General features: G+C 61.5%; 1 protein-coding gene across 1 annotated transcript; it reads right to left on the minus strand.

Annotated features, from left to right (window-relative positions):
• Positions 1-1,277: 1,277 nt before the first annotated feature.
• GREP1 (glycine rich extracellular protein 1) lies at positions 1,278-12,734 on the minus strand. Its single transcript, XM_045992966.1, has 31 exons — positions 12,668-12,734; positions 11,609-11,638; positions 11,449-11,478; positions 10,890-10,925; positions 10,533-10,565; positions 10,383-10,436; positions 10,111-10,143; positions 9,947-10,000; positions 9,231-9,272; positions 8,375-8,407; positions 8,227-8,286; positions 7,490-7,519; positions 7,383-7,415; positions 7,272-7,307; positions 7,048-7,077; positions 6,933-6,965; positions 6,086-6,121; positions 5,904-5,933; positions 5,778-5,810; positions 4,891-4,944; positions 4,723-4,755; positions 4,619-4,648; positions 3,267-3,308; positions 3,119-3,151; positions 2,629-2,688; positions 2,517-2,546; positions 2,367-2,426; positions 2,103-2,216; positions 1,792-1,836; positions 1,639-1,692; positions 1,278-1,415 (listed from the first exon to the last, which is right to left on the minus strand). Exons 1-31 carry the CDS (start codon positions 12,732-12,734, stop codon positions 1,390-1,392), a joined length of 1,314 nt encoding a protein of 437 aa, XP_045848922.1. The 3' UTR covers positions 1,278-1,389.
• Between the last annotated feature and the right edge of the window lie 516 nt (positions 12,735-13,250).

Below are 13,250 nucleotides of genomic sequence, written 5' to 3' on the forward strand. Positions count from 1 at the left end.
TTGGCCTAAGTCGCTCCATTTTTGTCTTCTGGTTTTCTTTCTAACACCAGTAAAAAGATGTGATTTATTCTATCACCTTGGGGCAGAGGAAGATGAGACTATTTGGATATGTTTTTTAGAGATTTTATTTATCTGAGGGAGAGAAAGAGCTCGTGTGCATTGTCAGGGAGAGAGGAGCAAGGAGAGAGAAGCAGACTCCCGGCTAAGCAGGGACTGGGTCCCAGGACCTTTAGATCATGGTGTGAGTCAAGGCAGAGGCTTAACCAAGTTCTGTGAAAAAGGTAGAGTCCATCGGGCGCCTGGGTGGCTCAGTCGTTTGAGCGGCTGAGTGGGACTGGCCTGTCTCTGAGGAAGAGTTCAGAGTGGCAGGTCAGTCGCCAGTTGTCCAACTTCCGTTCTGGACCCAGGTAAAAAGAGTCCTTTGCTTCCGCATTTCTGGGCAAGCTAATTTGTAATCATGGGATAAGAAAAAGCAGCAAGCCGTTAGCACTAATATGGATATTGGATTAGTAACTGGCTTTTCAAGACGTTTGAAGCGTTCAGTAATCTGAGATATTAAAGTTCTGATTTATTCATTTCCAAGAGCCCCTTAAGTGCTTGGGAAGAAGTTACTGGTTGGATTTGCAGATCAAGGAGATTCTGCGTGTAATTGAAGTGTCTAAGGTTTGTAAGGCACACTAAATATTCCGTGGAGAGTCAGAGTTGTCAAACTCATAATTTTTTTTAAGATTTTATTTATTTATTTGACAGACAGAGATCACAAGTAGGCAGAGAGGCAGGCAGAGAGAGAGGAGGAAGCAGGCTCTCCACCGAGCAGGGAGCCCAATGTAGGGCTTGATCCCAGAACTCTGGGACCATGACCTGAGCTGAAGGCAGAGGCTTTAACCCACTGAGCCACCGAGGTGCCCCTCAAACCCATAATCTACCTGAACATGATTCAGAGAATGTGAGAGTGAGTTTTACAACAAATTATAAAATTGATCAGTGCAGTAACATTGGGGAGCAAGTGGAAGGCTTAAGAGAAAAAGATTTTTACTTGAATAACTAATAAGCTGGTTATAAATGTAGACATAAAGAATGCACCAGCCCCCTCCCTAACTTAGATGTGTCCCCCATGACACTGTGACAAAGCACTGTCCTGTTTGTGGAACGGATGAATGAGGTGGTGGCCTGGGCTGCCCCCACACCAACCAGCAACCGCCCCCGCCCCGCCCGCCCGCCCCGGCACAGCACACAGAGGCCAACAGGGTAGCATGCTGCCTTTATTAATCCTCTGAGCCCGCAGGAGACCCCCGGCCAGAAGCCAAGCCCCAGGATCTGGCCGTCCTCGCCCAACACACGGCTGTGGTAGAGAGGATCTCAGGCTGGGCAGTGAAAGGGCCTCGGTGTTCAGCATTTCCCAAGAGGACAGTGGCCTGGGAAAAGGCAGGGCCATGGTGAGGTCTGGATCCCTCCTCACCTCCCAGGGGACCTGCACCCTCTCCCGCCTCTGGTTTCTAAGATCACTCAGCAGATACCTGCAGGTGACCTGAGAGTGTCCTGTCCCTCCCAAGGACTGGGACAGCCCCAGTGCATCCTGGAGGGGCAACCGTGGTGGGCAGGGCGAGTGGGGGACAGGGCCACCGTGACCCCTCTCACCTCCATAGCCATTTCCCAGTGGGCCACTGCTGTCTCTCTTCACTGGAGGGCCGCCTAAGGCACAGATCAGCCAGGGCACCGGGTCACCAGGGGACTTTAGAGCCCCCCTGCCCTCCCCAGCTTCACCCTGGGCCCTGGGAAACCGCCACTCACCAAACGGTCCGGGGCCCAGCTCTGGCCTCAGCTGTCCATAGGTCGCTGGGGGAAGGGACAGAAGGGGGAGCACTGGGTTCCCAGTGGCCCTCACGTGGTGTCTGTCACTTCCCCATTTTGGTCTCGTGTCCAGGCTCACGCTCAGGGTCCCCAGCCCCAGCCGTCTCCTCAAACCCCATCCATTCCTGCCTAATCCCTCTTGTCCCTGTCCCACGCCTTCTCTGCAGGGCTCTGGGTGCGCCTCGGCCCAGGACCCAGCTCCCTACAGTCAGCCTGACAACCCCACAATGCTCGTCCACATCCCCCCTTACCTGGCTGGCTCCCGAGCCCTGGGTATGTGTCTCCAGGCCCATATCCAGGCTTCAAGGCAAGCCCCCAAGGCTGCATGGAGGGCCAAAAAGAGCCCCTTAGGGCCCTGGCCTGACCTGCAGAAGGAGAGCTACTGTGGGCGCCCCTGCTCACCAGCGCCAGACATCCAGGAACCCAGAAGCCCCCTGGGGTTTCAGGTCTCCGCCTGCTTGGCTTGGTCCCTGCATCCCTTACCAGGGTTTACCTCCTAAACACTCATTTCCTACCATTTCCTTCAGAGCCTGGAACTGCTGCTTTGGGGTACACTGGTGCTTCCTCCCCGTACCCTGCAAGAAATCCAAGTGATTCCTGCTCGGCCCCTGGATGTCCCTCCCCCGCCCCCAGCCCCTGCACTCTGTCCTTTGTCCCTGACTCACCATTCCTAAAGCCGTTGGCCCCGGGAAACTCTGGAGGAGGGAGGAGAAGGTCAGAGACAGGAGGAGCCCCTCAGCCCAGGGCCCCCCAGCCCACCCCAGTACTCCCAGGCACCTGGCTGCAGGTGGGGCTCAGGGAAGACCCCAGCTCCCAGACCGTTCCCATAAGCAAAACCTGCAAGACAGCAGTGGGAGAAATGCTAGGTGAGTGGGGGTTGGGGGGCTCAGGGTGACCAGCTCGTGGAGAGACAAGAGGCAGCAGACAGACAGAGACTGACTCGGAGGCAACCCAGAGAGGGCCTCACACACGCGGTTCCCATGCTCAGCCAACCAACCCTGTGCAAACTCTGTCATTCCACCTTCTGGAAGCCTCTCCTGGCCTCCCTCTGGCCAGCTTCCCTTTGCACCCCAAGACTGTACCTCGGTGTGCACTTGACCCTCAGCAGACTCCTGTCTCCGGCCTGTCTCTGGCCGGCATTATGGCCTGCTGCAGACGGGATGTGTGCCAGTTCAAGGACAGAGCCAGCCAGGGCAAGACACAAGGACAAGAGGGCTTGCCGCAGGGAAGATACCAGCTTGCACCCTTGGGGGCCCGGGGGGCTCACCAACTTTCTGAGGCTTGAGGCCACCACCAAAGCCTGAGAGAGAGGAAATGGGGGCAGAGAGAGAGGAGTCAGAGAGAGATAAAGCCTCTGACTCCCCTCTTCCTGAGCTAGGGGCCAGGAGAGGAGGGAAGGGGAGGGGCCTCCTCACCCAGTTCTGTTCCCAGTCCATAGCCATTCAGGGGCTGGTATCCTGTGAGGAGAATGGGGGCCATTAACTCCTTGGGGGCCAAATATGGACCTTAAGGGCTCTGAGGAGGAAGACGGGATACTCCCTGTCGACAGGGAACAGAACCAGAAGAAATAGGCTTAGAAAGCAGCAAGGGAGACTATGGGTAGACTCAGGGAGGGACTTCCTGGCCTTAGGAGCCTGGACAGCTGCGGCAGACTGGGGCCCAAGGATGATGGAGGAGTGACCCTGATCTGGGCTCGGGACAGGGGGCAGACAGAGTCACACCTGCTTTCTGAGGTTTCAGCCCCCACTGGACGGCAGGAGGCGGTGCTAGGAGGAAAGCCGTGGACAGAAGTGAGCTTGGCACGGGGACGTCTGGGAATGCTGCAGCCTGCCCCTGGCTGGGGGAGCTGCCATAATGGGAGTCCCGTGGGGTCTCAGGGCCAGAATCTAGGCTCTCCCTCAGCTGGCTCTCGGTGACAAGCCTCAGTCTTAGCTAGAGAATGGCCCTGGGGGCTTGTGAGCAGCCTGGCTAGACCCAGCCCCTCCTGGGACCAGGGATCCCCTGGTGCCCCATCCCCAGCCCCCTACTCCACACTGACCTGGGACCTTGCCATTCTGCCCTGGGGGAGAGGGCTGGGATTTGGGGTCCCAGCCACCGCCCCCTTTAGCAGAAGGGACCCCCGAAGTGGGAGGCCTGGGGAGAAGCATTGGAGGGACCCTCCCATGGCAGGGACCTAGATGGGGAAGGACGGGGGAGGGCAGTGAACCCAAGCTAGCGCCTGCCCCAGGCCAGTCTCCCGGCCTCAGCCTGGCCAAGCCCCCAGGCCATAATGACTTCCAGGGCAGACACAGCTTCCGAGGGAGGCCATGGCTAGGCCAGAGAAAGCCCCACTCCCGTGGTACTTGGGGTACAAGGGGACCCAGCCACCTAACATGGCTCCTGCTCTTGGGCCACCTAGACCCTGTGTGTTCCAGCAACATCCCTCCTGCCTTTCTCCTGGGGCATCTTCCTTCGCCCCCAGCCCTGCCGCAGGAGCCGCAGGAGCCTCACCTGGCTGGGCCCCCACCCCATTTCCATTGCCATATCCTGGAGAGAAAAAGCAGGGATGTGAGGAGTAGTAATTTAGCAGGGAGGGTTCTGGAAGGAGGCAGGTGGAGATGCAGGATAGAGACGGGGGGGGGGGGGGGGAGGTCTCTCACTTGCCTGGCTTTTGAGGTTTCACACCCCCTCCCAGAGCTGCAGGAGAGACAGGCCCCCTCAGACTTCAGACCTCAAGCTCCCAAGAAAGAGCCCAGCCCCCCCCTTCTGAAGCTCCCGCCACACTCACCTGCTGGGAGCCGCAGTCCCGGAATGAAGCCTGGGAAGAAAAGCAGGCGTGAGGGGCAGCGGCAACCTCAGGGCAAGGTAGGAGAGGGGCGGGAATGGGCTCACCTGGCTTTAGAGGGCTCATGCCCCTTCCCAGGGCTGGGGAGAGACAGAAACAGGCTGAGTGACAGCTGGATGCCACCCTGTCCCTTCTCTTCCCAGGACCCAACTCTGCGCCCCCTGGGGCCCTGCTCCCCCACCGCCCCCCCCCCACCGCCCCACCGCCTCCCTCACCTGGTTGGGCCCCTTGGCCTGGGAAGACTCCGGCTCCCAGCCCGTTCCTGTAAACTGGGAGACAGGGTGTGTGGATTGGGAAGGGGGAAAGCAGTGAGAGGAACAGACAGTTTCTGGGGTTAGAGTGCAGTGGGGGCCTGATTCTGACGCTGATCCCAATTCTGGAACTTCTCCACAGCACCAAGCAATTCTCCCAACACCAGCTGGGGGTCTGACGGACGACATGCCTCAATCCTGACGCTGGCCACCTACAGACAGCCTTTTGGACCGCACAGGTGAAGGGCTCAGTCCCCCACCCCCTCATCCCAGGCGCCCTCAGCCCAGGTTGCCAGAGGTACATCTGACCCTCTGGCCAGGAACCCAGCTCCTTGCGTGCGACCGATTCACTAGAGCAGCTCACAGAACTCAGGAAAAGTTTCCTTACTAGAATCCAGGCTCTTTATAAAGGCTAGCACTGCCGGCCAGCAGATGCACGATAGGGAGGCCAGGTGTGTGGGAAGCCTGGAGGGGCCTCCGCACTCCCCGGGCCTGGGCCTCCAAGGAGTCACCCGCCACCCCAGAAGCTCTCCCAGAGTGGCCCTTTTGGAGGTTTTTGGGAGGCTCCCTTACACAGGCGAGGCTGGTGACCCTTTCCATCTCCAGAGGTCAAAGGGAGGGACTGAAAGTTCCGACCCTCCAACCCCAAGCTGGGGGCCCCCAGCAAGCAGCGCCAACCTTAGATAACACGGGGCTCTCCAAAAGTCAGCATTAACATAACAAAAGACACTCTACCGGTCTCCTTACTTAGGAAATTCCTAGGCTTTGAGGGGCTCTGTGCCGGGACCGGGAGACCAAATACTTCTACCTTATTAGAAGTCCGTCAGGACTCACAGGGAGGAAAGCCTTACCTGGCTTCCCCAGCTTCCCGCCCTCACCGATGCCTGAAGAAGAGATGGGAACAGGCGAGTGACCTACTCCCCCTCTCTGGGCCTCTCCAGAACCCTGGGGTCTGGCCCCAGCGCCCGCTTCCCTACCTGGTCCGTAGCCCACGGGAACCGCAGGGCCTGGGGAGATGGAGAGGCTCAGGTACAGGAGGCCGGGGAGGGCGTCCTGGAGGCCCAGCTGCTCCTAGGCTACCCGCCCTCCTCCTGCCAGGCCGCCAGGGAAGCAGGAGAGGATGCCCAGACCTGCACCCCCCGGACCCCACCGGTCTCACCTGGCTGGCCTCCCAGCCCGTTGCCATTCCCGAATCCTGGGAGGGACAGATAGATAGGGGTGTGAATGGGGGCAGGAGAGCGTGGGGTTTGGGACAGGTGGAGAGAGACAGGCAGGGGTGAGGTTCACTTGGCTTCTGGGTTTTACCTCCCCCCTCCCAGGCTTGGGGAGGTGGAGCTGATGTCCAGCCACCAGACCTCTCCTCATGGTCCCCTGTGCCCCCAGTTTCTCCCAACGCCTCGGGACCCCTCACAGCTGGGCTCCTGATCTTTTTTTGTTTTGTTTTGTTTTTTTTTGTTTTAAGATTCCATTCATTTGACAGACAGAGATCACAAGTAGGCAGAGAGAAGGGGAAGCGGGCCCCTGCTGAGCAGAGAGCCTTATGCGATGTGGCAGCTTGATCCCAGGACCCTGAGATCATGACTCGAGCCGAAGGCAGAGGCTTAACCTACTGAGCCTCCCAGGTGCCTCTCCTAGTCCATTTCTGTTACCATATCCAGGGGAGGACAAACGGGGGTGGACAGGAAGGGCTGGTTTTGGAGGGGTTCAGGAGGAGGCAGGACAGAGCCGTCAGCATGGGAGTGTGGGGCTAAGAGGCCGCGGTCCAAGGGAGAGGTCACCTCCTCCCTCCCGGGCCTCCCCAGCCACAGGCTAAGCTCCCATCTCCCCACCACGTGGAAGCCAGCCCTCCGCCTTCCTCTCTCCCTGAGATAAGCCTGGGCCCAGGCCCCTGAGATGGCCATGCCTCCCAGCGGGTCCCAGATCCTAGAGAGTGACCGGGAGCCTGAGGAGGGGGTGCTCTGGCTTCAGGGGGCGCATGGACACAGACAAATCCGGGCCAGACTCACCCGGTTTCTGGGGCTTCGTGGCCCCCCCAAAGCCTGGAGAAGACACAGGAGCAGGTGAAGGGCCCAGAAGCCCCATCTCAAGGCCTCCCCAGGGGCCTCCCCACCCTGCTTATACCTGCTCCGTATCCGTTCTGGGTCACTAGACCTGTGGGAAGAGGAAGGGTGAGTTGGGAGACATAGAGGTGAAGGGGCCCGCTTCAGAGCCAAGCCTGAAAGCTGGAATCCTGGAAGCTTCTGCTCAGCAACCCCCCCATTATTTACCAATCCTGCCCCTGCCGGGCCTGGAGGGCGGTGGGAGAGGGCACCCGGATGCTGACCCCCAGACCCCTGCAGGCTCACCTGGCTGGGCTCCCAAGCCGCTGCCGTTCCCGAGTCCTGGGGGACAGAGGGGGCTGTGTGAGTGGGAGAGGGGTTTAGTGGTGGAGAGAGAGAGGCAGGGGTGAGGCTCACCTGGCTTCTGAGGCTTCACACCCCCTCCAAAGCCTGGTGGAGACAGGGAGCAGATGAGAGCCTGGTCCCCGTCTCCAGGTGTCCTCAGAGCCCCAGAAGGAGCCTACCTGGTCTGTAGCCGTTTTGAGTTGCAGGACCTGCTGGAAGGCAAGAGGGGCTCTGGGGCCGGCCTTTCTCTGAGGTTCCCCTGGAATCTGACGACGGCCACCCCCACCCAGTGGAGCCCCTACCATCCCCCTGGGGAGCCTGCACATCACCCCCACTGCCTGGGTCCCTCCCGGACGGCCGCTGCCACCACATGCATCAGCCCGTGGGGGAGACCAGCCGACTGGGTGACCCGGCTCCGCCTCCCCAAGCACCAGGTCCTCGCTCGCTCCTGCCACCTTGGCCTCTGAGCTGTTTCCGGAGCCGCTGCCCTCTCCAGTCTCTCTCGGAGGCCTCAGCTCAAGCACGCCCCAGTTCAGTGGGCCCCAGCCAGCGGTCCTCCCCCTGGCCTCCGCCTCCCCTTCCCTAGATGCTCCCGGCTCCCGGCCAGGGTGCCGCTTGGCCACTTGTGCTCACACTCCTTTCCTGTCCACCTGTCCCAGCGCACCCCAGGCTCCGGGGGGGGGGGGGCGCCTGTCTCCCACCTGGCCAGCCCCTGGGGGGCTGCCGAACCAGTGCTGCTCACACCAGGAGGGAGAGGCAGCGGTGGACAGCGGGTCTCACGTGGCTCGCAGGCAGAGGGAAGGCCAGGAGACTGTCTGTGTGTCCCCCCAAGCCCCTCCTGCTCCCTCAGATCCTAACTAGGCCTGGGCACCCCCAGTGACCCCTACGCTCTGCTCCTAGAGCCTCAGGGCCTCACCTGGTTGGGCTCCTACTCCCGGGAAGGCGCCGCCTCCCAGCCCATTCCCATTCCTGAATCCTGGGGAGACAGAGCAAGGGGGAATATGGGGGATCTGGGGCTTGGGAGCACAAAGAGACACTGACGGGGACACAAAGAACAGGCTCACCTGGCTTCTGGGGTTTTCCGGCCCCTCCAAAGCCTGGGGGAGAGACTAGCAGGTGAGGGACCCAGAAACCCAGCCCTGGGTCCCAGCTTCAACCCCATCCCCTTGCTACCCCTGGTCCAAAGCGATTATGAGCTGTGACACCTGCTGGGGGGAGGGGTGACATGGAAAAGTGGGGTGGTGCTGAAACAGGCCCCCCCGGGTTCCCCCGCCCTGCTGCCCAGATCCCTCCCCTCCCCTCCCCTCCCCTCCCCTCACACATCCCTCCGTTCAGCCTGGCTACCAGAGTCAGGGAGGGGGCCATGGAGCCCGTGACAGGAGAGGGGCTGAGAAGGCAGGCTGCAAGGGACCCACCCGTCAGAACTGTCCCCATAGCTGCCCTCTCGCCCACGTTTAAACGCCGCACTTCCTGCCACCATGCTTCCGAGCCCAGCCTCCTCCCGTCCTCACACCCAGCCTTGGAGGCAAGGGTGGTTCTCTCTGGCTTAAAACCCCAGAGTATGGGTCTTTGCAAGGATAAAGCCCCTCAGGACTGGGCACGCTGCCTGGCCCAGGACAGGCACTTGAACGCTGGTGGAACGAAGAAGCCCCTAAGAGACCCTGGACCTAGACCGCTCCAGCCATGTGGCCCCGCCCCAAGCTACCCCAGCCAGGCCAGGCCCCTGGCTATTGCCAGCAGCAGCCTAGAGAGGATGGACTCGGGGAGGAGAGTTAGGGACTAGGGCAACACTCAAAGCCACGGAGCCACATGTGGACATCATCCCATCCTGTTCTCCCCCCAGGAGTCAGTTTTCTGCCTTCCAGTCCCTGACCTCCCTAGCTCCTCACCAGAACCCCAGCTCAGCCCAGGTGCCCTTACCTGGCTGGGCTCCGAGTCCCATCCCATTCCCATTGCCGAGTCCTGGAAGACAGCAAGAGGGAGTAAGGGGAGGCCCAAAGGCCAGGCGGAAGAGGACAGAGACACAGGGACAGCAGGCAGCGCACCTGGCTTTTGAGGTGTCACGCCCCCTCCAACTCCTGAGAAAGGTCAGGGACCAGGTGAGAGAGCCCAGAGCTCCCTTGAAGCTCCACACTCATGCCTCTGCCCCCCCCGGCCCCCACCCCATAGCTGGTGCCTGGCCACCATTCCGAGCCACAGGGCCCGTGGAGAGCGGGAGGGCGGGGCTGGAGCCGGGCCAGTGTGGCTGCTCTGGGGGGCTCCCCTGACCGCCCTTGCCCAGGACCTCTGTGTCCCTCAATTGCTCTTTGCAGGCAGCATGCCCCGAGAAGGGCTTGGAAATCGGGAACGTTCTGAGACCACGCTCAGGCCGTAGAAATGACAGCAGCAGCCCAGTGAGGAGTTCCTTAGGGGGTAACACGTGCCCAAGGGGGGGACATGGAGAGAGGGCTGCTCCCCCCTCACCTGGCCTCTGAGGATCCATCCCCCCTCCCAGGTCTGGGGAGAGACTGAGAGGCTTCCCAGCCTCCCCACGGCCCCACTCCCAACTTTCTCCCCGACTTCGTCCCTGTTCCAACTCTCCACCTCCTCCCGCTTTTCCCTTTCCCTCCCCGGGCTCAGGCTCCAGGTGTCCTCACCTGGCTGGGCTCCCAGCCCTGGGAAGGAACCGGCTCCCAGTCCATTTCCATATACTGGGGAGACAGAGCCAGAGGGAGTAAGCAAGAGGGAGGGGGCTGGGCTTCACAGGGAACCAGACGGGAGGCAAGGTGGGGAGAGGGTGGGCGTGGATGGGGCATCTCACCTGGCTTCTGGGGTCTCACACGCCCTCCAAAACCTGGGGGGAGAGATGTGGTGGATAAGGGAGTCGCAGGGCCCCAGCCCCTTCCTGGGGTTCCAAGGTCATGATGAGAGGCGAGGCACAGGGCTTCTGGGGTCCCAGCTGAGATGGGGGTGAAAGAGGGGTGCCCTTCTTCTACCCTCCCCAACGAGTCAGCAGTTCTGCTCTGGGGGAGTGGGGAAAGGACCCCCGTGCCCGCCCAGCCCTGTCAGCCCTCGGCTCTTCTCCCACCTTACCTGGCTGGGCGACGGCACCTGGGAAGGTCCCCACTGCCAACCCGTTTCCAAACCCTGGGGAATAGGGCAAGGGGGGTCAGGGGGGAAGAAGGGAATAACAGGGTGGGGGGAGGCAAGACAGAGATGGGGAGAAACAGGGCGGGGGCTCACCTGGCTTCTGGGGTTTCACACTCCCTCCAGTGCCTGAGAGGGAGATGGGGCCCAAGTCTCAGATCCCGTTTCTGGAATACCTAGAATCCTGACCACAGCTCCCAGTGCCCCCGGGGCCCACCTCTACCTGCAGCCAGTCAGAGCTGGAGGACCCACAGGGAGACGGAGGGATGAACAAGGGAGGTTGGGAGTCCTCGCTAGGTTGGGGGTACAGGACCCTTGGGCCACACCAGAAACAGCAAACTGGAAGGCTCCCTGTCAGCCTGCCTCAATCAAAAGCCTGACCCTTCCCTGGAAGGCCTGGGAGGGAGGCAGACAGAACCAACAGAACCAACCCCCAGAACCCGCCAAGCTCACCTGCCTGGGCTCCCAGCCCATTCCCGTTCCCAAATCCTGGGGGGACAAATGGAGATACAGGGTGTGAGAGCGAGGTGGGGAAGGTCCTCCTCCCCCTCAGAAGCCAGGGGAGGTCCAGGGACTAGGTGAGGGGCCCAGGACCCTGCCTGCTGCTTCTGAGCATCAGGCCGATGGGAATTCAGCTCCTGTCTGCCCATCCCAGGGAAGGTGAACGGGGAAGGGGGCCTTGGAGCCCACTCTCAGTCGGCCCAGGGGACATGCAGTGAGCTAGACTTGCCCCCACAGCACGGGGCTCAGTGGGGGCAGCACAGACGACAAGCAGGGACAGGAAAGAGTTGGGGGTGTCCGGGGTGGGGCACACGGGTGAGATGACATTGAGCAGTCTTGCCGGATTCCTCCGAGGGAGGGGAGTGTGTACGGGAGGAAAAGGAGCCCAGCCTGAAGGGGTCCCAGTTCACTTCTCTGGGGACAGGGGTCAGGGTGGGATCAGCACTGTCCCCACATATTGTTGACGTGGCTGCTTCTCCCAACCCCCAAATCCCATTTGTCCATTTCTCACCTGCTCCCAGGCCACTGGGGGAGCCGTAGCCTGGTGGGGGCGGGGATGAAGACAGGAAGTTGAGCCAGAAGGGCTGGGAGGGGCTGGAGCCTCACCCTCCTCACCCTCATTCGGAGGACACAGCTGCTCCCACCCTGCTCATCCTCTCAGCCGGCTTTACCTGATCTGTAGCCATTGGGGCTCCCGAAGCCTGCGGGTTGCAGAGAAAGGGGTTAACTTAGGCAAAGGGCTGAACCTGAATGCTACCCCTTCTGCTGTGCAAGCAAGAATGTAACCCCCTCTGGGCCTCAGTTTCCTCTCCCGTCACAGGAGGGGTGAGGACAGCACCAGGTGAGCAGCCTGGAGGCAGGGGCCTGGGGGGAGGTTTTCGGGCTGGACCCCTGGGGGCGGATCCCCTGCTCCTTCTGCAGGGGCACGACCCCTCCCGCCTACCCCCTCCATTCTTACTCTGGAGAGTCTCTGGACCCCTCCCTTCCTGGTGCCCCACCCCCTCATCTTTCTGGTGCATCAGGTCTCAGGACGGAGCCCTTCTCCCACCCTGAGGACCCCACAGATCCCTGGACTGAAGACTTCTGTGACACTCTGCCCCTACCTGCCCAGCCCCTTGGCCACCGGCCTCGTCTTCTCACCTCCGCCCTACCTCCCAGCCTTTGCCGCTTCTCACTGCCAGGACGTCCTGACTCTTCCCTGTCCTAGCATGACCCCCCTGGAGACCCAGTTCCAAGCCCTGCTCTGAGATGTCTCATGCTGTTGGTGTGCCGCCGTCCCTCACCCCGGTTCCAAAGGTGTGGGGTGTCTTTGCTCCCCACACTCGAGCTAACCATGGGCAAGAGTGTCTGCCATGAAGACGGGGAGGGACCCTGTGCTCTCCTGGGCCCCACATCGGGATCCCAGAACGAGGTAGGGAACGTCTGGGGCTCTCTGCCAGAGATCTCCCAGACCCGTAGGGGAGAAACCAGGCCCTCTCCCTTGACCCCGTGCCAACGGGGACCACTTACCTTTCCCTGGGCCCGGAGACAATGGAGGTAGCCCTGGGGAGCAAGGAGGTGCTGACTCAGGTGGGGACCCCAGAGATGGAGAGGGAAAAGGACCCGGGCAGCTATCCCTGAACCCCCCATAATCCTGCCCCCAGACCTCACACACCCGGAGCCTCGGCATTGGCCAGTGCTGTCCCTAGCCCTCCCAGCCCCAACCTCGGCTGCCTGCCTCCCGCCCTCACCGCCTTGTAGGCTTTCTGAAGCCAGGCAGAGCAGGAGAAGGGCTGCGGGGAAGGCCCAGGTACCCATGATGCCGAGTGGAGTGGGAGGGCACACACCCTTTGGGCCTTTAAGCACCTCTCCTGGGTGGGGTCCCTCACCCAGGCCCCCCAGCTGTGAGGGGCAGAGGCTCTGCTGGCAGACCCCAGGGGGCCAGCCCCCCACCTCCCTCCGTGGCAGGACTCCAGAGCCCCGCCTACCCCACCCCTCATCCATCACGAGCGCTGACAGCCGGGACGGGCCCCCACCTGGCCCCGAGGCTCACTCCGCCCCTGTCAGGATTGGGGCCCTGGCGCCAGGCCTCGGGGCTCAGATTCCCTCCCCGCAGCTGGCAAAGGGCAGGCAGGCACCCCAGGCCCAGCCCAAACACAGCTGGAGAGAGGAGGGAAAGCCAGGCCCAGAAATGGGGCGGGGGTTGGCAGCGGAGGCCGAGGGAGTTACTGTGTTGCACGGAGAGTGGGGGGCAGAGGCCACAGTGTCCCAGAGGCACGTGGAGAAGCCGCAGTGCAGGACACTGGGTCTGACAATGAGGCTGTCCAGGAAGAG

The sequence above is a fragment of the Meles meles genome, chromosome 21 (assembly GCF_922984935.1).
Source record: "Meles meles chromosome 21, mMelMel3.1 paternal haplotype, whole genome shotgun sequence".
In the NCBI taxonomy this organism is placed as follows: Eukaryota; Metazoa; Chordata; class Mammalia; order Carnivora; family Mustelidae; genus Meles; species Meles meles.

Excerpts from the sequence above, each read along its gene's own strand:
- GREP1 (XM_045992966.1), bottom strand. The coding sequence starts at position 12,734 with ATGGGTACCTGGGCCTTCCCCGCAGCCCTTCTCCTGCTCTGCCTGGCT. Across the intron at positions 7,520-8,226 it reads GGGAGTAGGAGCCCAACCAG|GTCCTGCAACTCAAAACGGC; the intron begins GTGAGGCCCTGA and ends GCCTTCCAGCAG. Across the intron at positions 6,122-6,932 it reads CACGAAGCCCCAGAAACCGG|GATTCGGGAATGGCAACGGG; the intron begins GTGAGTCTGGCC and ends TGTCCCTCCCAG.